The 27,954-nt window shown below is 45.8% G+C and overlaps 1 protein-coding gene across 1 annotated transcript; it reads left to right on the forward strand.

The window, feature by feature from the left end:
- Positions 1-27,954, forward strand: LOC107396077 (ceramide kinase). Its single transcript, XM_015975605.3, has 13 exons — positions 1-504; positions 10,079-10,213; positions 11,628-11,750; positions 11,820-11,945; positions 18,012-18,078; positions 18,163-18,308; positions 18,908-18,982; positions 20,438-20,590; positions 20,668-20,773; positions 21,966-22,036; positions 22,353-22,558; positions 22,643-22,863; positions 22,949-27,954. Exons 1-13 carry the CDS (start codon positions 360-362, stop codon positions 23,034-23,036), a joined length of 1,662 nt encoding a protein of 553 aa, XP_015831091.1. The 5' UTR covers positions 1-359; the 3' UTR covers positions 23,037-27,954.

Here is a 27,954-nt window from a genome sequence, read left to right on the forward strand (position 1 = left end):
AGAGGGTTCTTTTATTTTGAAGAAGGTCATTCTTTCAGTCGGTCATATAAATCTTCCAAAAGGTGACAGCAGGTGGAACTAAAATATAAAAGCACTCAACTTTCTGCGACTTTTCTGCTTTTTTTCTGACAGTTAGTGAACGCAACACTAAGCCCCTCCCACTTCCGGTGGAAAACCGCTATCTGTCATTAGGAAAAAGCTCCTGAGCAGGAATCCGCTACACGGTCCTCTTTAACAACACTGTTATATCTGGAGCGTTGCGTCTCCCTGGACGAACAGAGACAACATGACCTGGCGGACCTAGCTGTCCCGGGGCTGCTGTTCCCTCCTCAGCCGGCTGAAGGACGGAGCAGGACGGAATGACTCCGATGGATAAGCCGAACAGGCTGCTGTTGCTGTCCGAGCTCCGCGTCAGGGACACGGCGTACAATGTGAGCCTGAGCCGGTCCCTGCTCACATGGAAAAGACGGGCCTCCAGCCCGGTGTACCACCCGTTCAGACCCAGTAAGACCCGGGTGACGCGTTTCTGTGCCCGTTTCTGTGTTTCTATCCTTTTGTCTGGTTGCGTGCGAAGGCCAAACGCGACACGATCCAGACAAGTAGACCCGGGGAGACGTGAGCTATCCGTTTGCATAACAACAGTCTGTCACCCGAGAAAAACAACATACCACAGTAGCTCACGGTGTTCGAGACCAGCTGAGAGGAAAACGTCTGGACGAACATCCGGGGCTTAATACACACGCGCGCGCGCACACGCACACGCGTGACACGCACTAGTCAACATCATATATGTCTTGTACCACATAATTTTTAATCTGAAGCTACATATTAAGCATATTTAGGGAAGAGCATTGTTCCTGTATGTGTTTAGTGTGAGATGATAGTAAATATTCCCTTTCTTTCTCCAACAACTTTACCTGATAGCTAAGCTAACTTTAGGCAAACCAGCAGCACAACAAATATTTTCAAATAAGACTCACAAACCTGAGTCAACACCAGTCTCATCAAAGCTGGGGTTCTGTCGCGGTACTTTTGGTCTAAAAAACGTCCTTATGTCCATCTTCACTCATGCGTTTCAGGCGACTGCAGAATAAGCCGGTGTCGGTACAAGATCTGCTCGGGTGCAAAATCGGCTCGGGGTCCTTCGACTGCCGATGACGTCAAAGTACGGCAAACCCACTCGGACAAAATACACTACACATCTATACTGTTGGAAAGAATTTAGCAGTTTCGTTATTAAAATAATGTTTTTAAGACGTAAGTTTGTGTTTATAATGGTATTTGTAAAATAAAACACTATATTTTATTCATAATGTTGAACTCCTCTTTGAGCACATCCCTTGAAAAATCATAGGTATTGGCAACACCTGTGAAATTGAATTTGCAGGAAAGAAGTGTGTCCCGTTTATTGAAATATTTTGTGTTTAGAGTTTTTGATGTCTTTTCCATGCATAGTTCAGTTACGCTCATAGCTGCTAGCCAAAACTCTGGAGTTAAAAGTTTTCTGGCTTTACTAAAATACCTGTCTGTACTTATTTGATTGATGGTAGTTTTACTTTCTTTTAGACTCCAAATGTAATCATTTGGCACGTTTCTAATTCATAATTTGTAATAATGTAATCTGTGATATTAGCATTAGCATTCCTATGGGTTTTTCCATGTATATTAGCATTGCGCTAACCACTCGCTGCCAAATTGCAGCCTTTGCGATTAGAAAATCTCATTTGTCACATCGCAATTTAATTGCACATGCAGTTAATCGTTCAGCCCTAATATACATGCAGCTCTATGCTAAAAGTGTATTTTCAAAGAGGTAATGATGGATTTCTTTGTAAAAGTTGTCCATCTTTCCAACAGAAAGATTTGCTTGGACCAACGTAACGTGATTACGTAATTCCGTAAGGTTCATGTTCAACCAATCAACTACTTAGACGTCATCGGTAGTCGACGGACCCCGAGTCGATTTTGCACCCAAGCAGATCTTGTACCGACACCAGCTGCTGAAGGGCTTCTTCTTCAGTGGTGGAGGCTCAGGCAGGCTGTATACAAACTACTGCCAGCTGCTCCCTCTCTGTTGGACTTTGGTACTGCATGTTACTTCCGCGATTTAGATCCGGGGCTTCAGCCCAAGTAGCCGGGCCTAACGCCGCCCCTGAGCTTTGTTTTGTAGATCAGACTCACTCAGCATGAAGCCTAGGCAGATACAGGTTCAGAGGAGAACACACACACACACACACACACACACACACACACACACACACACACACACACACACACACAAAACAGTATGTTATAACTGTAAATAAAAAAAACATTTGATTTTTCTTCAGAAATTTCTGAATAGAAAATGTACATGAACAAAAAATCTGAAATAGCAGAAATCAAGCATAACATGTATTACAACCTTGTATTGATTTATTTATATGTACAACTTTCAGTGTCTGAGTTTCCGTAGATATTGTCTGTCAGTGTTCAGGAGCTTATAGCTGCTGTGGTATTCTGCAGAGCAGTTCTTGTCCTGCTGCAGACTAAACTATTTCTTGCACTCTTTGCACATCCAGGGAGTGTTTTTTATTTTATTTTGTTGTTTATTTTTTGCACAGAGTGTACCTGTTTCACCCCTGACCTGCCCTCTGTGCTTTGTTCACTCCTTCTCCATTGGTCCAGGGACAGGGATGTGATCTTGAGCGGAGGTCGCTGGAGGGTTTTCATCCTGTGCACACTGCTGCTCCTGAGATAGTTGATGTTTCATGGCCTCCTTCTGCTACTTGTTGCTGATGTGTTTGTGGAGCTGGTGGTGAGAGGTAGCTGATAGCCAGGGGTTCTTCTGGGGATAAATCTGGGTGTCGCGGGTCGACGGTACCTGTGTCTGACTTTGTTGTCCAGGAGTCCAGAAGACGTGGAGCATCTCCAGCAGCACCCTGTCTCTGACATTGTCTATTGCTGGTGATGGTGGATGGCTCTTCATCAACAGAATCTCTAAAATTATAAATATATTAGATTTTATAAAACATACTCAAGTGGTAAAAACTAGAAAATGAAAACTGTAAAAAAATAAAAAACAGAACTAAAGCTAGAAATATATTTGAACTGTAGATAAACTTACTGCAGCTGTGATGGAAAATCACCTCCATCCACACCTGAATCCTCAACCACAGATGTACACGGACCTTTTGTTTTCCTGGAAGTAGCAATAATAGTATATGATAGTATAGTAATAGTATTAGCAGAAATACTAGACAATAGAAACCGGAACGGGTTCAAACCGGAACGGGTTCAGTGCAGACTGAGATACTTACTGCATTTGGGATGGAAAAACAATGTGGGCACATCTTGCTCCTCATCAACCACTTTTGAGGGAAGTTTCCGCTTCTAGAAGGTTTCCTGGTTTCTGGTTTATTTACAAAAACAAATCTAACGTATAAAATAATAAAAAGCCTCAGTGGAAAAAAGACTGACCAAACGAGTACAAAAAGCGGCTAAGCAATGCCAAATATGACGAAATATTGTCTAAAATTACTAAATAAAAACAAAGTAGGAAAATTACTGAAAATAATTATTATTTACACCAGTAGAAGAGATAGAAGTTGAAAATATGCATCCAAAACAATCCCTCCGCTCCTTTATGAGCACGGCACACGTTATTTGGAATCTTAGGATTTCCAAGGAAGATCCGGTCTTTGTCATCTCTGATTGGCTAGAAAGACTCTACTACGATTGACCATTTGGTTTAGCAACAAACTGGTTGTCCTCGCTAAGTGCAGACTGTCCTTTTCCCACCAGAGGAAAGCTGGTTTAGGGAGTTTTGTAAAGAAAATTTCAACTTAGCGCTATAGTAACCTTTTTGTTCTGTTTTGCAAAACGTTTTGAATTTATAATCTTGTTGCACTGATCAAAATGTTGGACTTTATAATTGGCTCTCAAGCATTAGAGTACATAGGATGAACATATGTTCCTTACCTGGATATGAAACTTAATAAAACTGCCCCATTCATGTAACATGATGGAAGTTGTTACTTTTACTGAATGATCAATAAGAGGTGATGTTCCATATAAATATGAATTTTCAACCTTATTGGTCTTTGAATATTTGATCGAATGTGAACTTGGGTTCTTTGGACTGCCAGGAAAACACACACTTCATAATAATTCAGAGTCAAGAATGTAGTTGATAAAAATGAATTTAATACTATATTTCTAAACTAAGTCCTAGAGGGCTGGTATCCTGCACATTTTTGTTGTTTCCCTGTTACAAACAGTTGATTCACCTGTGCAGCAGCTCTTCAGGCTCCCCAGAAGTCTATTACTCACCTGCTGACTGAAATCAGGTGTGTTGAATCAGGAAAACACTAAAACATGTGGGATAACGGCCCCCGAGGACCGGAGTGTGGCACCTGTGTGTTGTGCAACCATTACCACAGCTTGCCCTATTTGTCCAAATAATTCCATGATTACCATCCAAACACGAACACACACAGGACACAGCTAAGTTCAGATAGTGGAAGCTAACTATTAAAGTGAGGCCTTCTCTGGAGCTAGCTGGTAGCGCTAGCTCTGATGCTCATGCTACCTGTCAATGAAATCTAAATATCATAATTTCAAGCGTTTAATAATTACACCTAAGCATAAGAGTTACATAAAATACACCCTACTCAGTTGTCATGAATGTAAACTAGATCTATTAAACCTAAAATGATTTTTGAACCAGGCTGTAAACATGTTTATTTTTGCTGTGAAATTAGCATTTTAACGTGAGGATCGTCGCAGTTTGGAAGCCAGCCCCTGGTGGATGAGAGTGGACCTGCAGTTTTCGTGTGTGTGTGTGTGTGTGTGTGTGTGTGTGTGTGTGTGTGTGTGTGTGTGTGTGCGTGCGTGCGTGAGTGCACGTGCGTCCTCACACGACTCAGATCTCTTTATGAGATGCTTTTGGGTTAGCTTGTTGACGTGATCGTCTGCCTGTGAATTGATTCTGATTCTGGATTTTGAACAGCTGCTTCACGCCTCTGCTCTCCTGGTGGTACCCAGAATAGCTGCAGGCCAGTGTAGCAGGAACATGTGTGAGGATGTTGGGAGATGCACTAGAGACGAAAACATGTCAAATTGTTGTGTCATGTTTAGTGTTAAGAAATCTATCCCTTTAATGATATTTACTGGATTTTAATGTGTGCAATAATTCTCTTACAAACTAAAATCATGCAGAGACTGTGGCATTTGTTTTACCTGTCAATGTTTATTATTGCTATTATTATTTATTTGTGTTTGGTTAGTAGTGGAAGGATCCACAATTCTTCATTTTACTCTTTCTTCACTTTACCTTGCAAGTCCCTGGTCATTTGGTGACCTCGTGGGATCAGCTGTGTGGAATGCTTTCGCTGCTGTTTTGCATCTCATAATGAGCTCATTAATGTGTTCATAGAATAATCAGTAATGGAACGAATGTGGGAAAGTTTAACTGTTGTTCTCCTGCAGGGTCTTGTGCTCGCTTGTTTCCTCGTCCACCACACTCAGACAGGAGCTTATGTCCCACAATGCAGTGGGCCACATCCAGCTGATCCGGCTTAGCGACTGTGTTGTTCCTGTCTGAACATGTTCCTGTGATGGATGGATGAACTGTAGCTTCTGATTGTGCTTCAAGCTCCAATAGTGATTTTGTTCCCAGATGAGGCCATTTGGCTCTTCTTGTCACGATGTGGGCAGGAGGAAGTTTAGGACCCAAGATGCAGGAAATCAGATGAACGAGGCAGGAGGTGGAAGATGAAATAAAAATCCTTTATTAGGAGTAATCCAAGACGGCAGGGAGCCAAAAACCAAAAATCCAAATGAAAACACTAGAGATCCAAAAAACACCAGAGAACTAGAGACACTAGATGCTAGAGAGCGATGAGAAACTAGACTGACACGAACAATAGACCGACAAAACACTGTAACACAGACAGGGTTATATACACGGGAGGATGAGAGGGAGATGGGCTGTAGGTGTGTGGGGAGAGAGAGACCAGGTGAACTCAATCAGGGAGGAAACAAACATGACCTAATAATAAAAACTAAAGACAAGAAAAGCAGGAACATAACTTATAATCTAAGGGGGGGAACCTCAAACACCGATGGGAAAAACACACTAGAGAGACTAAATAATATGAACAGCTGTAGCTAAAGGAAAATGACCTGAGAGAAAAGCCTAAAGACCAGAAGGGCAGCAATCATAACTAATATTCTAAGGGGGGAGGTGAACCTAGAGGAAAAACACTACAGAAAGAAAAACTACAGGGGGGTGACTAAAAGGGGGCCACAGGAGCACAGGACCTGGGAGGGGGAAACCTAGAGGGCTGAAGATCTGGGGGCAAATGGGGAACACCAGGAGACACATGAGGAAGACGCAGACAAGGACACATGAGGGCGCTCGGAGACACAAAAGGAGAACCTAGAGAGGGATGGAGAACACAAGGAGACACATGAGGGGAGACACAGACGCAGACCATGACACTTCTCAAATGAAAACAAACCACCGTCTGCTGATATTAGAGGTGAGGTGATCCATTTTGGAACAAACCATGTCTTGTCAGAAAGGTAGAGTGTGTTCTGATCCTGGGTCCATCTCCATCAGGTCCAACAGAGACATGCTTTTCTACCCTGGACCTCCTGGTTCAATGTTCTAGTCTGTTCTTTACTTGCTTCTGATAGAACCGATTGTTGTTTGTAATAAATCGCTGCTTTTAGGTCCTTCATAGATCTTTCTGTTTATTATTGTATTGCTTTATTCTGTGATGTGATCTTCCATCACCTGGTTGATAGAAACAAGCCCACTGTACAACCTTAAACTGTAATGCTAGAAATCATTTTTAGTGAATATTTAAACAGACATTCACTGTGTTGGTTAAACCAAAATAAACCCAAGTTCATAATGGTTAAACCCAACGGGTTCGACTCCTGGTCTTGGCAGTAATTTGTTTTCTTCTTGTTTTAGCTACACTTGCCATTGTTGTGTTTTCAACCCTTTATTTGTAAACGGTTTAAAATATAAGGACTAATCTTTTTTTTGCTCTCTTTACCCAATGTGAGTCCATGTGAGGTGAGCAGAGTTTCAGCTAAAATGCTGCTTAGAAATGACCAAATTCAAAGACACGAAATATTTTGCAGAAAAATATCTGTAAAACGTTCTCTTTCCGAAGTATTTATTTTATCCGATGGCGCCATCTAGTGGCTGACAAGCATATCACACAAATTGTTTCTCCTGTTTTTTTAGGATGGCGACTTCATGTTTCTTGTTTACTAATGGGCGTCTGTAGCCCATAAACAGCTAAAACACGTGTTAAAAGTATTATCTTCATATATTTATATGTGTTCTCATATATTTATGTTTTAGAGACTTACTTGTCCGTGAATAGTTAATCAACTCTGCATCTGCAGAGGTATTCCTTACATTTGAAGCATTTAAGTGGTAATCTAACGCCATTGGTTAGTTCTGGTTGGTATATCTATATCTATGTGTATATATATAATAAAAATACATATTGCTTACATTATATCACAGTACATGTTAAGATAATCACTTAAACGGATTTCAGAAAAATCATACATGAGTTCTGAAAGGGGAAAACTCCGGAAAGATACTTTAAATACTTTAAAAATATCAAATCTGATTCAGCTGGCTAAATAAATAATTGCTGACGCCACTGGGATTCGAACCGACATCCGGACATGGCAAAACAAGATGAAAGGTAGACACTTTAACTGGACTACCAAGACCAATACAACAGCAGACTTGCCTACGATGCGGTTGTAGGCGTGTTTTTTCAGAGCGGCTGTTAAAGTTAAAGTCCCATTAGTTGTCACACACACTGATGTCTGTGCGAAATTTGTTCTCCGCATTTGAACCATCCCCTGGGGGAGCGGTGAACTGCAGACCCAGCTGCACTCGGGAACCATTTGGTGGTTTATACCCCCAATTCAACCCTTAATGCTGAGTGTCAAGCAGGGAGGCATTGGGTCCCATTTTCTCAAAGTCTTTGCCCTGACCTGACCAGGAATTGAACCCCAATGTCCCAGTCTCAGGGCGGACACTCTACCACTAGGCCACTGAACTGGGGTGGAGCTTAACTGAAGCAGACCATTTCATTTCCAGATGAGCATTCAGGCTGATGAAAATAACTCATATTTAGGATAAAATGACACCTCAGTAGTGCCAATGGTAACATTTATCATATATTGCTCTCAAAGGTGATAGAGCGTGATCTGGTCCTTTAGTAGTCTTGTTGTTTATGTTGGTTTCTAGGTTTAGTCTTCCATTGCTCATTTTTGTCTTTGTTTTGTCTGTTCTTGCTGCTGTAGAGCACATCGAGTTTCCTCTGTGTATGAAATGTGCTACATGAATAAACCGTCACGTCTATAAAAACGTACATTTGACCTCGTGGACATGACGTCGTACTGCTCATGAAACTTTCGCTATGACGGATGCTAACAAGAACTATTTATATCCATTAAAACTAGTGATGCTGAAATTTTTGGGCCGATACCAATATCCGATATTAATATCACTGTTATGGCCGATAACCGATATACTGACATGAATTCTTCTTAAATCAGCAGATTTTGTATAGAACTAAATTATTAAAGCTGAATTTATGTTATTATGTACACACAACACGCACATTTGTGGTTCTGAGATGATTTAATTCACTGTTCACATGACTAAACAGTTACACACCACCACCCCCACCCTCTGAAACAGGCAAACAAATGGAGACGAGATGGAAAAAATATTGATTGTTAATATTGGCGTGGTTTTATTTATCAAACCGATACTGATATTGATGCTGATATATTGTCTATCCTTAATTAAAACTCTGTTAAGCTAGTCCTAAACAAGCTAGTTTGTAGCCTTCTATCACTTTTATTGTTGGTTTCACAGTTAATTGGTAATAGCTAGCTCCGCTGTTGGCTGCACTAACAGACACTGTCTTATTAACAAATAACTCTGATGGGGACAGAAGACAGGTTGGACAGCAGCTGTCAATCACACGCACTAGCGAACCTCAAAGTATATTTGGGATTTGCATTGAACTCTTTTTACAGAGACTGACTGATGAGCCTGAGATGAAAAACGTGAAGCGCGTACATCATTTGTTAAGCACTGATAATCTTATTTTTCACTATGGTGAACGCACATTTCTATCCACCATCAATTTCTAGATAGTAATGAAATTGTTCCAGTGTGTGAAAATAACACTATTAATCAGCATGGTGAGCCTTTCTGTCGTCAGAAATCTTGTCCCCCTGGTGGGAGGTAGCACCTGTGACCAAGTCTGTTGGGGATCCAGATCTTTTAGGCTTATGAGGTGAAGCGCTGTTTATCACATAAGGGTACATCAGCGAGAAAGTAAGAGCCGGTTTGTAAGCTAGCTACTCTAACTTTGGTGATCACCGCTCTCCGTGAGCCACAGACACAGGCCGATCTAAAATAATTACAATAAGTTCATTTATTTCAGTCATTTAAGTTGAAACTAATATATCTAACACAAATGACCAAGCAGCAATCAAAATTCAGACATGTTGCTTTGGAAACTCACCACGACTAAGCACCAGTTCACTGTAGCATAACACATCTGCCATGTGGACCGTTTTACCTGCAGCGTCAAACTTGAAAGTCAAGTTGAAAGAGGTTTTCTGATCGTTATGTTCTTTGGGAGAGATCAGAAGCTCCAGCATCGGTACCGTCGATGAGAGCTGTATGTTGACTTGAGTTTATTTGTTTGCCCTCAAAACCAGAATTCTTTAAAACGGTTTCATCTCATCAGCTGAAACCTGTTCATCATGGCCACAGGTTTTTCTGACTTCATCTCCATGGAAACGATAGTCAGAAGTACAGTAGTTCTGGAGGATTTTGAGCCTCAACATCCTCAGAGTTAAAACAAACAAAATAAAAAAACAACATTAACAGGACACACACACTCTCTACAGGAGTGTTTTTTATTGTTCACACAGTGCACTTTCACAGTTACTCTGGACTAAATCATGTACAAAAACATCTTCTTAAAGACAATTTGATGTTCTTTGCTTGTGTGTGTGTGCGTTGCTTCAGGTGTGTGTCACCGTGTACCAGTGTCAGAGATCATCTCTGTCAGAGAGGAGCAGAGTGGCAGCAGACAGACAGATGAAAGCAGCTGGAAGAAAATCAAAGAAGGATCGGGACAGGACTGCAGGCAGGCCTTCACAGGTACAGTCCCTCCAGCGGGAGACAAAGCCCAGACACACTTAGGGTTAGAGAGACTGTTGAAGTGCATTTCATCCATGTGTGTTGCTGTGGTCCTAAACTGCTCTCATCTCCGTGGTTTAAGCGATGTTTTTGCTAGATGTGTACATTCCTTTAGTTGGATGTTCCTGTGTGACGTGACCCCTGGATGCACCTGAAGTACTTCCTGTTGCTGCTTTTAAGTTGGTTAGGGATGTAAGAAAACATCGATATGGCAATATATTGTGATATTTTTCCTCCAATATTGTATCGATATTCAGAAGCCATGTATCTAATTTTTGGAAGAATTTACATTCAAACATTTGTGTATTTTCTTTTCTTTTGGTGCATTTCAAACGCCGACCGCTATTTGGCAGCAGTGTGCAGTGGGTTTTGTTTCCACCACTGAAATGGAAATCCTTCTATTAGTGTTCAGATACCTCATGTTAAACATGTAAAGTGTCAGTTTGAACTGTTTGTTGACTTCTCCTATATTAAATTCTTTCTTTATATATTGTATCCAATCAAAATTGTTCCATCTTATATTTTAAACTTATTTTATCTTTATCCAGTGTTTCACCTGAGGGAGCCCTCTGCCCCCTGGGGCGGTGGTTGGCTGTGGCGTCCTGGGTGCTTTCCGGGTGTGCCTGAGTGGAGGTGGGGGTCTCTGCCCCCCCCCTCCCACCACTCCCCACCCCCGGGCGCCCTGTGGATCTGCTGTCGGGGCAAATGGCTCCCCTGATGGTGTTTCCTTAACTTGGCTTGTCTGGCTCATCTGAACTCAGCCCATTGTGTTCCATTTTTTATCTTATGTCCGTAAGCGTGTGTGTGTGTGTCCGATGATGAGTATAATGGGGGGTATTATTGTCATCTTGCTTTTATATTTATGAGGAGAAAGGTAATGTGGGTATGTGGGATCAATTCATTCGTAAAGCACTTTGAGTTGCATTTATTGTATGAATTGTGCTATATACATAAAGTTTGATTTGATTTGAAAAAATCGCTAATATTGTCTGACTGAATGTGTCGTGATACGAATCGTATCCTCAGAATTTCACCAATACACATCCCTAATGTTCGTTAATCTTTACGTAATTCAGTGAAAAGAAATGTGTAACGAGAATTTGCTGCAATAGTCAGGGTTTAACAATAACTCGCAGCTGTGAAGTTGGGGGGATTAGAGCGGTTCATGCAGCTAAAGCAGGTGAAGCCTGCTTAAATACCCTTTAAAACATAGGCCACGTGTGATTTCTGTGTTTATTCTCATGCAAAAAGGATCTTTTCTAAATTCACACAACAGATTAAAGCTAGACTCTAGTGGAAAGGACAAACATACTAAAGAGGAAGTTTCTTACTTTATTATTCGTGAAGACTAAATGGAGGCTCTGTTGTGTTTCAGTGTCCTATGTGGAGAGGTGTCAGCAGCACCGCTGGCGGTGTGCTGCGGTCACCTTCACGTGTCCTGATGGGGGGCTATGTCAGAGCTGGGTTGGTGCCATCGCAGAGCAGCTGGCAGCTATCAGTAGGTCTTTACACCAACACACACCGGCTGAGTGATACACACCTCTGTGACGTGGTTGTTGTTTAACAGCCAGCAGACCCAGACGCCTGCTGATCTACATTAACCCGTACGGCGGGAAGCGTCAGGGCGGGCGTGTCTATGAACAGAAGGTCGCTCCGCTGTTCGCTCAGGCTGCCATCTCCACACATGTCATCGGTAGGTCCTCCATCACGTTTTTCTGGTTCCTGTCATTACAGGTTCATAAACACCTCTTTCAACGGGAAGTTTTTACATATCGGGACATAATAAATGTTAAAGATCTCATTGTTACCGGGTTTCAGATAAAGTGAGTACAGCCTAACAAACAACAAGATGGATTCCATCATGTTGGCATTTCTCCAGAATCGGGAAATCTGTGGGATTGTCACCAGTGTGATCTTCTCTATGAAAGCAGGAGTTTAGTGAGTTTACCAACAGATCCTCCTTGAACCATCACCTTATCGTGGTGGAGGAGTTTGAGTGCCCTAATGATCCTAGGAGCTATGTTGTCTGGGGCACTTTGCGCCCCTGGTAGGGTCTCCCATGACAGATGGGTCTTAGGTGAAGGGTGAGACAAAGAACGGTTCAGAGGATCTTTCTTGGATGTAAAAACAAAGAGTCGGAGTACCTGGCCCGGAGGGTTACTGGGGTCCCACCCTGGAGCCAGGCCTGGGGTTGGGGCCCATGTGCGAGCACCTGGTGACCGGGCTTTCGCCCATGGGGCCAGGCCGGGCCCAGCCCGGACTGGATACATGGGCTCATCCACCTGTGGACCCACCACCCGCAGGAGGAACATGAAGGGTCCGGCGCAGTGTGGATCGGGTGGCAGACCAGGGCGGGAGCCTTGGCAGTCCGATCCCCGGACAAGGAAACTGGTTATTAGGACATGGAACGTCACCTCGCTGGCGGGGAAGGAGCAGGAGCTTGTAGCAGAGGTTGAGCAGTACCGGCTAGATATAGTCGGACCCACCTCGAAACATAGCATTGGCTCTGTAACCCAAGTCCTTGAGAGGGGTTGGAAACTCTTCTCTGGTGGAGTTGCTCCGGGTGAGAGGCGGAGGGCTGGGGTTGGCTTTTTGTTAGCCCCAAGACTTTGCCCGTGTGTTGGGGTTTACCCCGGGGGACAAGAGGGTAGCTTCCCTGCGCTTTCGGGTCGGGGAACAGGTCCTGCCTGTTGTTTATGCTTATGCGCCAAATATCAGTTCAGAGTACCAACCCTTTTTGGAGTACCTGGGACGGGTGCTAGATAGTGCTCCATCAGGGGACTCCATTGTCCTGCTGGGGGACTTCAGTACTCACGTGTGCAATGACAGCATGACCTGGAGGGGTGTGATTGGGAGGAACGGCCCACCTGATCTGAACTTGAGTGGTGTTTTGTTATTGGACTTCTGTGAAAGCCGCAGTTTGGCCATAACAAACACCATGTTCGAACATAAGGATGCCCATCGTTACACTTGGTACCAGGGCAGCCTAGGTCGCAGGTCGATGATAGACTTTGTATTCGTATCAACTGATCTGTGGCCAAATGTTTTGGACACCTGAGTGAAGAGAGGAGCGGAGCTGTCAACTGATCACCACCTGGTGGTGAGTTAGATTAGATGGCAGGGGAAGATGCCGCATAGACCTGGCAGACCCAAACGCATAGTGAGGGTCTGCTGGGAACGCCTGGCAGAAGAACCTGTCAAAATGGTCTTCAACTCCCACCTCCGGCAGAGCTTTGACCGCGTCCCGAGAGCAGTGGGGGACATCGACTCCGAGTAGGCCTTGTTCCACTCTTCGATTGTTGAGGCAGCTGTTGCTAGCTGTGGTTGCAAGGTGGCCGGTGCCAGTTGTGGTGGAACCCCTGTACCCGCTGGTGGACACTAGAGGTTCGGGGAGCCGTCAGGCTGAAGAAGGAGGCCTACAGGGCCTGGCTGGTCTGTGGGTCTCCGGAGGCAGCAGACCAGATAGTCAAGCGGGGTGCAGCAGTGGCAGTTGCCGAGGCAAAATCTTGGGCGTGGGAGGAGTTTGGTCAGGCCATCGAGAAAGACTATCAATCGGCGCCAATGAGGTTCTGGCAAACTGTCCGGCGCCTCAGGAGAGGGAGGCAGCAACTCGCTTACACTGTTTACAGTGGGGATGGGGAGCTGCTGACGTCAGCCTTCAGAGAGTACAGACGCTTTTTTCTCAGCTCCCTTATCGGCTTCCCCAAGGCTCTTGTCCTGTCTGCCTACAGAGCACTTCTCTGCATTTCTCCTGAAACCACTACTCTTTTTTGGAAATATGGACTTAATTAATTGGTCATTCAACGTGATTGACAAAATTTTCTCTACGATGAGAACGGAGAAGGGGGCTCCCACCTGTCCCGAGGGGACATTCGCATCGGGATATGCACTCGATTCTTGGGAGGTCTGGCGAATCGTGTGCCTCTCTCAGCTGTCCATCGAGGACGTGGAAGATTTGTGGATATTCGGCCTAATGATCACTGGATTTCTTCTGATTGGAGTGGGAGGATATCTGGTTTTCTGGAAATTTGGGAAGACGGGAGCGATTGGAGTGCGACCCGTACCCACGGAATGTGCCGCTCGTGCGGTGACCTCACAGACTGGGACGTTACTCGAGGTGAACCGTAAGCTGGACAATGTCCTTGCGGCGTTGCCTGTGTTAGTGCGCAAGATGGATTTGATCTCGGAGAGGGTCGCCGGACGATGCGGGGATGTGGAATGTAAAATTGGCTTCACTGGTGGACATGAATGACCACTTAGAGACTACAAGACGGAGGGGAAGATTATCTCTGTCTACCCTAAACAAAGTTATGTTTATCCTTATCTGACGCCATAGCAGCCTCTCAAGGCTGCCTCAACACACCCCCACAAAAGGAGGAATGCCGACAGATGCTGTGTCCCGACCTTCACCCTCTCCCTTCAGGCTGACATGTCTGCAGGGACCTCAAATGTGCTCTCTGTTCCTTATCTCTCCCTCCCACCTGTTGTTCTGCAGCTGGTCGATGCGCCGCAGTGGCAGCTCCCATTGGAGGCTTCAGGATCCCGCCCACCCCCACCTCCCCATTGGACTCTGATGTTGTACACGTGCTGTCTGTGCTTCCATGTCGGGTGTTTTTTTGCATTGGAGTGCTACACCCTGCTGGTGTAACCCTGTTAATGCCTTTTTTTCCCCTCCCTGAACTTTCCTCATGTAACACCCTTTTCATCTAACTATTAAGGTAGCGCGACTCATGTTGCGAATGACCGCAGTCACCAATTCTTGTTATGTGTCTTACCCACGTATGTCTGATCTTTGAATTGTGTGTGCTGAAACTGAATTTCATTTCTCTGTATGTCCCGCACATGTGGAGAATATGACAATAAATCTCTCTTGACTCTTGACTCTTGACTATAGTCGGGTGGTGGAAGGAATACTTTGAGGAGCTCCTCAATCCCACCTAGGCGCATTCCAAGGAGGAGCTAGAGCCGGGAGACCTGGGGATGGACTGTCCAATCTCTGGGGCAGAAGATGCTGAGGTAGTCAAACAACTACACAGCGGCAGAGCCCCGGGGGAGGATGAGATTCGACCTGGGTATCTCAAGGCTATGGATGTTGTAGGGCTGTCGTGGTTGACACATCTCTGCAACATTGCGTGGTCATCGGGGACAGTTCCTGTGGAGTGGCAGACTGGGGTGGTGGTCCCCATCTTTAATAAGGGTGACCTGAGGGTGTGTTCCAACTATAGGGGGATCACTCTCCTCAGCCTCCCTGGAAAGGTCTTCTTCAAGGTACTGGAGAGGAGGGTCCAATCGATAGTTGAATCTCAGATTGAGGAGGAGCAATGTGGTTTTCATCCTGACCGTGGAACTGTGGACCAGCTCTATACCCCTGCAAGGGTGATGGAGGGGACATGGGAGTTTGACCAACCAATCCACATGTGTTTTGTGGATTTAGAGAAGGCTTATGACTGTGTCCCCAGGGGCACCCTGTGGGGGACGTTCCAGGAGTATGGGGTGGGTGGACTTTTGTTAAGGGCCATTCAGTCCTTTTACCAAAGGAGCGTGAGTTTGGTCCGCATAGCCGGTAGTAATTCAGACCTGTTCCTGGTGAGGATTGGACTCCGCCAGGGCTGCCCTTTGTCACCGGTTCTGTTCATAACTTTTATGGACAGAATTTCTAGGCGCAGCCGCGGTGTGGAGTGTGTCAATTTTGGTGGCAGGATAATCTCGTCTCTGCTTTTTGTGGATGATGTGGTCCTCCTAGCTTCATCCAGCTCTGACCTTCAGCTCTTGCTGGGTAGGTTCACGGCCGAGTGTGAAGCGGCTGGAATGAGGATCAGCACCTCCAAATCTGAGACCATGGTTCTCGACCGGAAAATGGTGGCTTGCCAACTCCGGGTCGGTAGAGAGGTCCTACCTCAAGTGGAGGAGTTTAAGTATCTTGGGGTCTTGTTCACGAGTGAGGGTAGGAGGGATCGGGAGATCGACAGGCGGATTGGTTCAGCATCTGCAGTGATGCGGACACTGAGCAGATCTGTCGTGGTGAAGAGGGAGCTGAGCCAGAAAGCCAGGCTCTCGATTTACCGGACCATCTACGTCCCAACCCTCACCTATGGTCATGAGCTTTGGGTAATGACCGAAAGAATGAGATCGCGGATACAAGCGGCCGAAATGAGTTTCCTCCGTAGGGTGGCCGGGCTCAGCCTTAGAGATAGGGTGAGGAGCTCGGACATTCGGGAGGGACTCGGGGTAGAACCGCTGCTCCTCTGGATCGAAAGGAGTCAGTTGAGGTGTTTCGGGCATGTCCTGCCGGCAGGAGGCCCCCGGGTTGACCCAGGACACGTTGGAGAAGTTACATCTCCAATCTGGTCCGGGAACGCCTTGGAGTGCCACCGGAGGAGCTGGTGGAGGTGGCCGGGGAGAGGACGATCTGGAGCCCCCAGTTGGGATGCTGCCCCCGCGACCCAGACCGGATAAGCGGAGGAAGACGACAACGACGACCAACAGATCCCACAACATGCCGAAGCCCCTCATCCACGTGTGTGTGGAGTAACTGGATTCTGGTCCATTCTTCATAATGTTGCTTCAGGTCATTCAGGTTAGTGGAGATGCGTTCATTTTACCGCCGGGTTCCTGGACCATTATACAATCTCGATTCTTTAGTTTTTTTGTCATTCTGTTGTAGATATGCTCCTGTGTTTGGATCACGGTTCTGTTTTCTGACCCGGTCTGGTCCAAACTTCAAATCTGTCAGACTGTGACAGACTTTGGTGTACAGGAGTTCATAAGGCGTGTGCGGAGCAGTAACCACCAGCTGGGGTCAGCTGTTGGTGCTGACATGAAGCTTTGCATTATGAGTAATCATCTCTAATTTGGTCTCCCCTGTTCCAGAAGTCTAGGTCCACCATTTTGCTTCCTAATTGTCTCCTTGCTACCTTTAACCTGTAGAGTCTGGGTTTTGTGGCAGGGTCATCCTCTCTTGAGGAGATTAAGTGTTTTGTAGGCATGGGACAATAACACATTTTGCTGGATGATATATTGTCCAACAAATTATTGACGATAAACAATATTATCGTTGACATATCGAGATCAAAATAACCACTTATGTAATATTTATATATCATAATAGTGGAACAATTAAACCTTATTTAACATTAGAATGTCCAGAACCAGAACTTCTAAATAAATAAAACAAACACAAAATAAATAAATAAATACATAAATAAATAAAGGACCCTGTTAGAAAATATTGCACCAAAAACAACAAACTAGACCCCGTCTCTCTAAAACAACAAATACAATGGCCCATCCAGTGTCAACAACCAATGCTTCACTTCAAAAGTGGTAGTAAATAATAATAATAAAAGAGTTGTTCATTTCTTAACCTCGATATATGAAGGCTGGAAAAATTATTGAGTTCATTTTCATCTATCTTACAATTTATTGATTATCGCCCCAGCCCTAGTCAATTCTGAACTCAGGATTGTTATGAAATGACCTTTGACCTTTCCCAAATATCTATGCAGCAACGTCTGGCCATCGCGGAGGTCTTTCCTTCTTGGGGTTGTGTTAACACACGCCTGTCTGCTCCTGCTTTGGGAGGAGCAGCCGTTGATGATGGAGGAGTTCAGTAATCCCTCTGATGTGTTTGTAACATTTAGTTTTGGTTTAGTGACGGTTGAACCAGATCATTTTTATGTCCCGGTGTGTAAAACCCTACCATTGAATAAGGGTGGACTTTCTTTTGGACTCTACTGAACATTTCCACATGTTGCCATAGTAACTGAGCATGCCAATCATGCGAGGGATCACCTGAGGACGGACGCAGAGCTGAAGAAGTATGACGGGTGAGTGCAGCTCCTTCTTAATGAGCTTGGATTGGCTGTTGAAGATTTGACCTTTGACCTTTGCACTTTGCGTCCCTGACTCAGAGTGGTGTGTGTGGGCGGGGACGGCATGTTCAGTGAGATCGTCCACGGTTTGATTTGGAGGACGCAGATGGACAGCAGCTTAGATCCAAACTCTCCGGATGAGACTCTGACTTCCTGCTCGCTTCGCATCGGAATCATTCCTGCAGGTCAGAAACTCGGACCTCTCTCAGAGAAGATGAAGCGCTCTGATTTTATTTGTTGTTCATTTACATCAGATGTGTTCATCAGCTGTTTTTGTGACAGGGATGGTTTAGATGCAGTGAGAGCAGCGCAACAAGGTGCCTCAGGGCTGATTAGTGAAGCTAGTGGATATCTAGTGTCAGGTGTGTCACCAGGGGAATGTTCGGTTTGGTTTTAGGAGTCAGAAGGAAGTTTCTGCTGAGTCAGCATGCCCTCTGTCTTCTGGTATGTTGGTGTGATTCCTGGTGTCAGAATGGGTCCATTGTTCTGACTTTCAGCTCAACGTTGGATGAGATGAAGTCAGGGAGGATGGGCTCCTCTGATGTACAGCTGAAGCATGAACACAGCAACCAAAATACAGAATGGGGTTTGTTAAACAGCCAATCAGGAAGCAGCTGTCTCTGTCCTAAATGTAACTCCAAGCTCTGTCATTTCACACACACACACATACACACACACACACACACACACACGCACGCACGCACGCACACACACACACACACACACGCACACACACACACACACACACACACACACACACTAACTTGCTGTTTCTTTGTTTCAGGTTCCACCGACTGTATCTGCTTTGCTACTGTGGGAACCAATGACCCCGTGACCTCTGCACTGCACATCATCGTGGGTCAGTCCCCCGTTCTCCAGACACAACATTTGTAGCACCATCTCCAGCTGCTGTCCATGCAGCCTGCAGCGCTGCGTGTGTCAAGCACGCCGATAGATTTGATTTTGCCACCATTTAGCTCAATTTATTAACCACTGACAGATGATAACAGTGGTGGTCAAGGCTGGGGGTGGGGCTGGGGGCGGGGCTTTGCGTGTCTATAGCAGCTTTATTGTTTTTCCCAAAATAATTCTAAATGCAAAAATATATCAGAGTGATTTGATTGGTTCACAGTGTAGCTGCTGTGTTTGTAAAAAAAGTCACTTTTGTGTGTGTGTGTGTGTGTGTGTGGGTGTGTGTGCGTGCGTGGGTGTGTGTCTGCGTGTGTGGGTGTGTGTGTGGGTGTGCGTGCGTGTGTGTGGGTGTGTGTGCGCGTGTGTGTGTGCGTGCGTGGGTGTGTGTGCGTGCGTGCGTGGGCGTGTGTGTGCGTGCGTGTGTGTGTGTGCGTGCGTGGGTGTGTGTGCGCATGTGTGCGTGCGTGTGTGTGTGTCACCCCCCGCAGCAGCTCGTCCACGGCTGCAGGTTCCGGATACAAGGGGAAAAACAAGCGACTCATGGTCCAAAGAACAGGCAGGGGAACCACTAAACACTAAACCAGTCATTTATTTGCAGGAGCAAAAACATCGCTGAAAGTTCAGGTCTTTAGAGACTGAAGAAGTAAAAACATAAAAGCAGTCCCAAAAACAGTCTAAAACGTCCTGTGCAGCACCATGGGAGGGACGGTGTCCAGTACAAGGAGCCACCTCTTGGCTCCAGCTGGCCCGTGTTGACCTACGTAGCTGGGACCCAGTCTGCCCCACCTTGTCCTTTGGCTGTCAGGCACAAAGTCGACCTCCTGCAGCAACCTGTCTGTGCTGCCGCCATGGCTCCGGCGTCATCCTCTCGCCCGCTGGCTGCTGCGCACACCGCCAGTCTCTGCAGCCCCCTGGCACAGCTCCGCTCCTTGGACATGTCACACCCTCCTCGGCCCAAGGCCCAACAAGATGCAGAGGCACCAGCACCAACATTGCACCACTCACATGGGAGGAGAGGGCAACTCACAATCCTCCACACTTGGTCGCTTGTCCACATCCCAGGACGGTGCTCCAGGTGCCGTTCTGCATTGCTGGGTGGTTGGGCGTTCATGTCCTTGCCAGAGACGCCACCATCCAGGGCATGTCTCTGGTGTCTGCTCCTCTCCTGGACTCTTTCCTCGGTTCCGTTTATACCTTGTTTAGAGTCCATTGCACCTGTGGGCATTCCACATCTGTTCCCATTTGTTCCAATTAGTGTCTCTGGGAGGTACCATAAAGGGAAAAACCATTCCAAACACAAAATAAGCATGTCAACAATAAAACACAAATCATGCAACTTAAACTGAATCCAAACTTTTCCACTTTGTGACATGTGCATGTGTGTCACTCCCTCTCTCTTCAGGAGACTCTCAGCCTATGGACGTGTGTTCGATCCACCACAACAACACGTTCCTGCGATACTCCGTCTCCCTGCTGGGATACGGTTTCTATGGCGACGTGCTAACTGACAGTGAGAGGAAGAGATGGATGGGACCAGTGAGATATGACTTTTCAGGTAGAATTTCAGCATTTTTTTAGATGACTGAACAGTGCTTCCTTCTGTGATTTAAATGTTTGTTGTTTGTCCTTCAGGTCTGAAGATGTTCCTGACTCATCACTACTATGAAGGAACCGTGTCCTACCTGCCGGCCAGAGGCGTCGTTGGAACGCCACGAGACGCTGCCAGATGTCGATCTGGGTGAGGGGGCTGAAGGAGTTTAGAACAAATAGAAGAAACATGAGAACTGAGCTAATTCTAATAAACACACCACGGTAAAGCAAAGTGCTGCACAATAATAAAATGTAAACAAATGAGACGGTAGGAGCAGATAGAAAAGCACAACACAGGTAAACATAAACAAAACACAATTTCAAACAGCATCAAAAAGAATAAACAAACTCTACCGTGTGTCAGAAGTCACGACGAATAGGTGTGTTTGTAATATTTAGAGTTGGGAGCCGCTACTGAAAACCCCGTCTCCGGTCTTTGGGACCACCAAGAGCCGATGGCCAGGTGATGGAAGGGCTCGCTGAAGGATGGGAGAACAGGACCCATTAGGCATTCTTGGACCAACAGAAGGATTTTAAAATCTATCCTGAGGCACACGAGGAGCCAATGGCATAGTGGATGTGCTCGTGTCCGTGTTCCAGGGAAACGTCTGCAGCGCTGTGGACTCATGGCAACATAACATCTGATTCCAGTTTGGAGAAAACAAGTCTGTCCGTGTTGCTTAGATGGAACGTTCCCTATCTGCCGTAGCTGAAGAAGATTTTTCAGAACAGAGCTGATCTTTTCATTAGATTACCATTTATATCCTCAGGAGGCAGAGCGGGTTGTCCGGTAATCGGAAGGTTCGATCCCGGCTCCGACCAGAGAATGCTGCTGTTGTGTCCTTGGGCAAGACACTTACCCACCTTGCCTGCTGGTGGTGGTTGGAGGGACCGGTGGCGCCGGTGCTCGACAGCCTCGCCTCTGTCAGTGCGCCCCAGGGCAGCTGTGGCTACATCGTAGCTCATCGTCACCAGCGTATGAATGGTTGATTGTGTTGTAAAGCGCCTTTGGGGGCAGTAGAACCCTAAGAAGGTGCTATACAAATACAGAGCGTGTACCATTTGATATTCTGAAGCATAATTATCCTCGTGTTGGTGACCGATTCTTCTTCAGAGGTCTGAGGGGTGTGTGAGGTGCTGTTAGAGCTGAATACAACACATCACCTCTGATTTGTTTCCATTAAACTCAGAGGATTAAGAGTAGTTCAGGACTTGATGTCAGAGGCTCTTCAGTAATGCCTGGATGGATGTGTTAAAGCCCGTTATCTGAAGGTGTCGTTTCCTACAAATACTGAATGTTGTGGATTTGTAAAGCTGTTGCTGTGTTTCTGTGTCTACAGCTGTGTGGTTTGTCAGCATAACGGACCGAAACCTTCAGAAAGAGCTGAGAAGTACGAGACGGATGACTGTGGTGAGTCCAACAACCATCTAGAGCTCTGCTCACAACACACACCATAGTGGATCTTGGCTAAGGCTGCCAGCCACGCCAGACGAGTCGTCCTCAGTCGTGTCACCACTCAGTACAGCTCAGGGTTGGTTTGGGAGCAGGAGTATACAGAAGTAGATCTGAAGTGGACGAGGTCCACATTTTAAAACGTGTGATCGTCCTCATGTCTGGTTAGTCCTAACGCTTTGTTGTTTGATGAGCTCGGAAGTTTCCGGTGCCACTTTGCAAACTTGCTCTGGTTGATGGACCACTAACAGCTGAGGTCACACCTGCTTTTCAGGAAATGACGGTGATTGGAGGACGATCCGAGGAAAGTTCTTGGCCATCAACGCTGCCAGCATGAGTTGTGCTTGTCCCCGCAGCCCTAAGGGCCTCTCACCTGCTGCTCATCTGGCTGATGGGACCACTGACCTCATCCTGGTCAGAAAGTGCTCCCGCTTTGACTTCCTCAGACACCTCCTCCGACACACCAACAAAGAAGACCAGGTAGGTCGAGACAGAAAACCTAGTCACTGATTTGCTGCCCCTGAGTCATCGAGCAACAACAGCCTTCTCGTCCTCCTCAACCAGTTTGACCTGAACTTTGTTGAGGTCCACCGCGTGGTGCGTTTCCGCTTCATGCCTCGTCACTGCCAGAGCGACTCGGACCTGGAGCTGGACCTGCTGGAAAATGGCAAAAGGCAGATCTTCGGCCAGATCTGCAGAGACCACCCAGCGTGTGGCTGTGCACCCGCCTACAGCAGCTGGAACTGCGACGGCGAGATCCTAACCCACACAGCAATTGATGTCCGGTGAGACAGCCCTCCAGAACTTTGACACTTCTAATGTTTAAACTCATACGTCTCTGAAACAAACCCTGGCATCTCTTTTTCCCAGAGTGCACTGCCGGCTGATCAAGCTGTTTGCACGTGGGATCGAAGAGCCACAAGTGTTTGAAGATCTCACCAACCCCTGTGCAATTTAACTCCATCGAGCTGTCGCTGAGGTCATGTGACGCCCACCCCTACAGAGGGAAACCAAAGTTTGTTTTCTAGGTTTTAAAACAAAAACAAAGCGCCTCTAGGTTCTTCAGCACCTCTGGAGCAGACACCAGGGCCTCGTGTGCTCAGACAGGAAGGATTGCACCAGACGGATTCATGAGGTTATATCAAAGGCAGCAAAACAAAGACAAGTCACCAGGATTTCGCACGGTCCAGTTCAGAAACACATATCAGTGATTACATGAAAGCTTTCTCAGATGTTCAGAATATTCTCAGCGTCACGTCCCACCCTGTTCATACATGGGATCAAATTTATGACGAGTCATATTCTCCCTCCAGCGGCTCTTAGAAATGTTTTTATGACCCACTAGAGCTCTGGATCTCTGACGTGGGGAATCCCTCACACCGCAGTCCGGGGCACTGACCCTGGTACATGAATCAGCGTATCTGCAGGTCCTTAAAAAGTCTTAAATTTGCTTTTCCAAATTTAAGGTCTTAAAAATCCTTAAAAAGGACAAATAATCCTTAAATACAGTTTCCAAAGGTCTTAAATGACCAAAGGCCCAATAAACAAGATTCCTTTATTTGTATAAAATTTTCGTGAATTTCTAGTTAGTGTTCAGCATTTTTTGTGTGTGATGTAAGCGGAACCGTACACATTCAGTTGGTTGTGGAAGGGGGCTATTTTTAGATGAGCACATCAGCTGGTTAAGCTAGTGGGCGCTTGTGCCATGGGGAAGTTTAATGGTAACTGGATGGCTAATCCCACGTTTGCGACGTGGTTAGCACCAGTTCCAGCCAGTAGCTGGAAATTATAGCTTAAATTTGGTCAAAGTGGCCTTAAAGAAGGTCTTAAAAAGTCTTAAATCTGGCTCCCTTAAACCTGCAGATACCCTGAGGAAGCACATCCTGCAGGTGTGGTTGTGTTCGGACCCGGGCTTGACGTCTGCCAAGAGCAGGAAGCAGTAGTTAGCCACCGGGTGCGTTTCCACTAGCCGCACCACGCTTCCAGAACGTCTCAAGCTCAGCAGTTCTGATCGGGCCAGACAAGAAGTCAAACACAGTATCAGTGTAAAAAAATCCATAAACTTTCAAAATAAAAGACGCGTGCTGTTTTACAGTTGTTTTACTAGTAAAAAAAAAAAAAAGTCATTTCCTGTGAAACCTCCGTAGTCGAGCTAACAGAACATGAGATAAACCACAGATGGTTCTGGATGCTTGCTGTGGCGTGAACGGGTGAAATGGCGTGATCCTACGGGAGCGACCACGTGGAATGCCTTCGCCGCTGTTTGGTGTCTGAAACGCTCCTGGTGGGGCGTTACATGCTGCTTACGTCGCGATGGTGCCTACTGCATTAGCTGTTGCTATCCTTGTTCTTATAGAGACAAGGTCTCATCGTATTGAAAACCCTTTACTTGTTTAAAGTCCTGTTTTTCCCGCATTACGTGCTGCAGGCTCCGCCTTCCTACGGGATCCCAGAAGGTAAACCACCTAGGGAGCAGGACTCTGGTGCTTTCACCTAAAACTCTGCGAGGCTCGTTGTTGTTTTGCTGCAGATTTTTCCAATTTTGTGTAAAAAACGTGTGCTTACAATCTTTCCGTGAGGGGAACCAGGTGGGATAGCCGTAGGAGGATTCATGCATTCACAAAGCCTCTGCTGAGTAAATCTGGTGGGTTCTGCTGCTTTCGTTCAGATGGTTATGCCAACATTTGATTTGTGTATTTTATACACACATAACAGTCACTGCTGGTGGACCAGCCCAGATCCGTGCCCAGTAGCTCAGCAGGATTGTGATGGCTTTTATAAACTTTGGATGTAAAACCAGAGAAATGAGGTAAACATTAGGAACCTGAGTGTTGTTGTAGCAGCCGGTTGAATAGGCCCTGATAGGGACCCCCATCAGAGACAGGTCTGGGTTCCAGCCTCCCCAGTGAATTTCAATTCAATTCAATTTTATTTATATAGCGCCAAATCACGACAAGAGTCGTCTCAAGGCACTTCACATAATAAACATTCCAATTCAGGTCAGTTCATTAAGCCAATCAGAAATAATGTTTCCTATATAAGGAACCCAGCAAATTGAATCAAGTCACTGACTAGTGTCAGTGACTTTACAGCAATCCTCATACTAAGCAAGCATGCAGCGACAGTGGAGAGGAAAACTCCCTTTTAACAGGAAGAAACCTCCAGAGAATCCTGGCTCAGTATAAGCAGCCATCCTCCACGACTCACTGGGTATCGAGAAGACAGAGCAGACACACACACACACACACACACACACACACACACACACACACACACACACACACACACACACACACACACACACACACACACACACACACACACACACACAGTGCAACACTTAAAACAGGAAACAGGAAACGCCTTACCGCCAGGTGCAGCAGTTGGACTCAGGATTGCGCGGTGTTGACTCAAACATCTCAGTCTAAAGTTTCTGATGTCCAGACCTTCTGGGTTCAGCTTTAGTTTGATTGTATCTGCGATAGAAAGCACCTGCTGCATGTTTGAGGGTTTGCAGGCACCAGCCCGCCATTTTCAGGGTCACAAATCAGTCTCATAGAGAAAAACAATCCAGACCTTGGTCTTCGGACTGTGGCATATGTTGCTGTGTAGCGTTTTCTCCTGTCCTCACTGCTCCGTTACCTCAGGAAGGCTGCATTCAGACTTTTGGCTTCAAAGTTGTATTTATGACATGATTTCATCCAGATATTCTAATAGGTCAAAGGACTGCTTGTTATTCCAGCTGATTGGGATTAAAATGGGATTTTAATTGCCCCTCGGGGATAAATCAAGTTTTTCTGATTAAAAGCCAGGTAGCACATGAATCCATGAGCTTGTGCTCCACATGCAGATGACCAGTTCAAACACTTCCTGTGTAAACGACTGCTCAGTGGTCGGTGTGGTGGGATGTTTTAAACACGTCTGGTGGGTTGATTCATGAAACTTTACTTGCTTTATTATTTTCGCCTCCAACTTCTTCATAGAAACATTTAGATCAAAAGCCTGCAAAGAGAATAATTCCTGTTTTAATCTGGCTTCTGTCCAGATTAGCCACACTCAGCTGCGGCGGGTCTGATGTAAGAGTAGACAAAACGATGACTGACTTCTTTTCTCCCAGTGAGTGATTCAGGTTCTGTTCTGGACCTCCTGGGCCTCCAGGAGATGTTCTAAACCGGAGTCGTGTGGAACCAGAAAATGTTTGCAACCTTAACCAAATTGTAAGTGTCAGAAATGTTTAAAGCAACATTAAATACGTCTTCTGCTTCTCCCTCCTGCTGGTTAAAGGTGGAGCTACAGCTGTTGTAAACAGCCCGCTTCTGACCCGGATGTAGTTTCTGACCAGCAGCGGGCCACAGACTGAAGTTACTCAGGTTTCTGGCTCAAGAACCACTGAAACCAGTTTGAAAGCAACAGCCTTAGTTGTTAAAACTCTCTAGTGTTGTTGGACTTGGCTGCAGACTTCCCTCTGAAGACGTCTCCACGCTCTGCTGCTCTGGTCAGGAGAGCGCTTTGCGACGGGCGTGTGTTAAAGCCCAGTGTTGATGTTCATTGAAGCAACTTTATTTAGATGTTCTGGGGAACGACCCACACTCTTAGCACTATTGTAGCTTTCTCCGAGCAGCTTGCTGCTCTCTGAATGTAGCAGCGTTACAGGAATGCTGTTCACTAACATTAACGTGTTGATGGTTTCTACCTCTGAATGGTTGAAATGGGATTTTAACAGATGAGAGGAAGAGCACCAGCACTGGACCATCGGCTCTTTCCTTCCTGCTGACAGTGAGCCAGACTCAAACAGGTGAAGGAAGGAACCAGTAGCAGGTCACAGTGTTCCAGAGCACTGACCAATCAGCTTTCAGCTTTTTAATGATCCCAGTCTGACCAAACACCTGCCGGGGTTTACTGATGTAGCTCTACTAGTGTCTTTGATGTTTGTGACTGAAGTCGGTGTTTGGGTGCAATCCATGTAAGGATGAAAGATCCACATCAGCTTGCTGTATAACCCAAAATGATGCGTGTCACACCCAGGACAGCTGAAGGTGATGTTTTATTAAGTCAGCTCTTATAAATGAACATTTGAGGTGCTCCCAGGTCAGCCTTTAGCTAAACGCCAGCATCACAGTGGTTTGATGGAGTCCTGTGTGCTAAATGCCTCTGAAGCAGTTAGGAGATTATATCAGGTGGACTTTAACAACTGTAGCAGGAGCTCCTCAGCTGTCAGGTTGAAACTTGAGTCTGAAACGCCCTCTAGTGGCTAGCTGCAGTACATGTTTTAGGCTCCACCCCCTCCATGTTAACAAATGAGATGAAAAAATCAGGATCCTCCTCAGATGATTTGCTGATTCTCATATTTAGTTTCTTGTTGCTTCATGTTCAGCTGTGAGCTTCTCCACTATGCTTACCTGATGATGTTTTCTGGCGTCATCATAAACTCTCTAGATGAGACTTTTCAGAGGAAATTTGGTTAGAGGAAAAGCTTTTATGGATTCGAGCATCACCAGAAAAGAAACGTGATGAACTCATTAAAGGACATGACGGTCGGCCCTGTCCTGTTAGGGTCTTCAGACCATTTGAACATTATTGCCGCCTGGACTAGAAACTCTGAATTGAATAATTGCAAACAAAACCATGCTCAGTAGCTAAACGTAGAATGAAAGGAAACTGGTGCTGTGTTAAACATGCGTGCATGCTTTGATTATCTCTTCATTTTTCTGATCAACCGTTTTGTTTGGGTGAACCGTAGACCTCCATGTTTGATGTGTTAATGCATTAAAACCTTTGTTAACCTGTTTGACTCATAAATCACGTGACCTCTTTATCCACCCCTTCGCCCCACAATAGCAGTTGCATTATCAGATAATAAACTATTTTCAACACTT

This window comes from Nothobranchius furzeri, chromosome 14 (assembly GCF_043380555.1).
Source record: "Nothobranchius furzeri strain GRZ-AD chromosome 14, NfurGRZ-RIMD1, whole genome shotgun sequence".
Classification (NCBI taxonomy): Eukaryota; Metazoa; Chordata; class Actinopteri; order Cyprinodontiformes; family Nothobranchiidae; genus Nothobranchius; species Nothobranchius furzeri.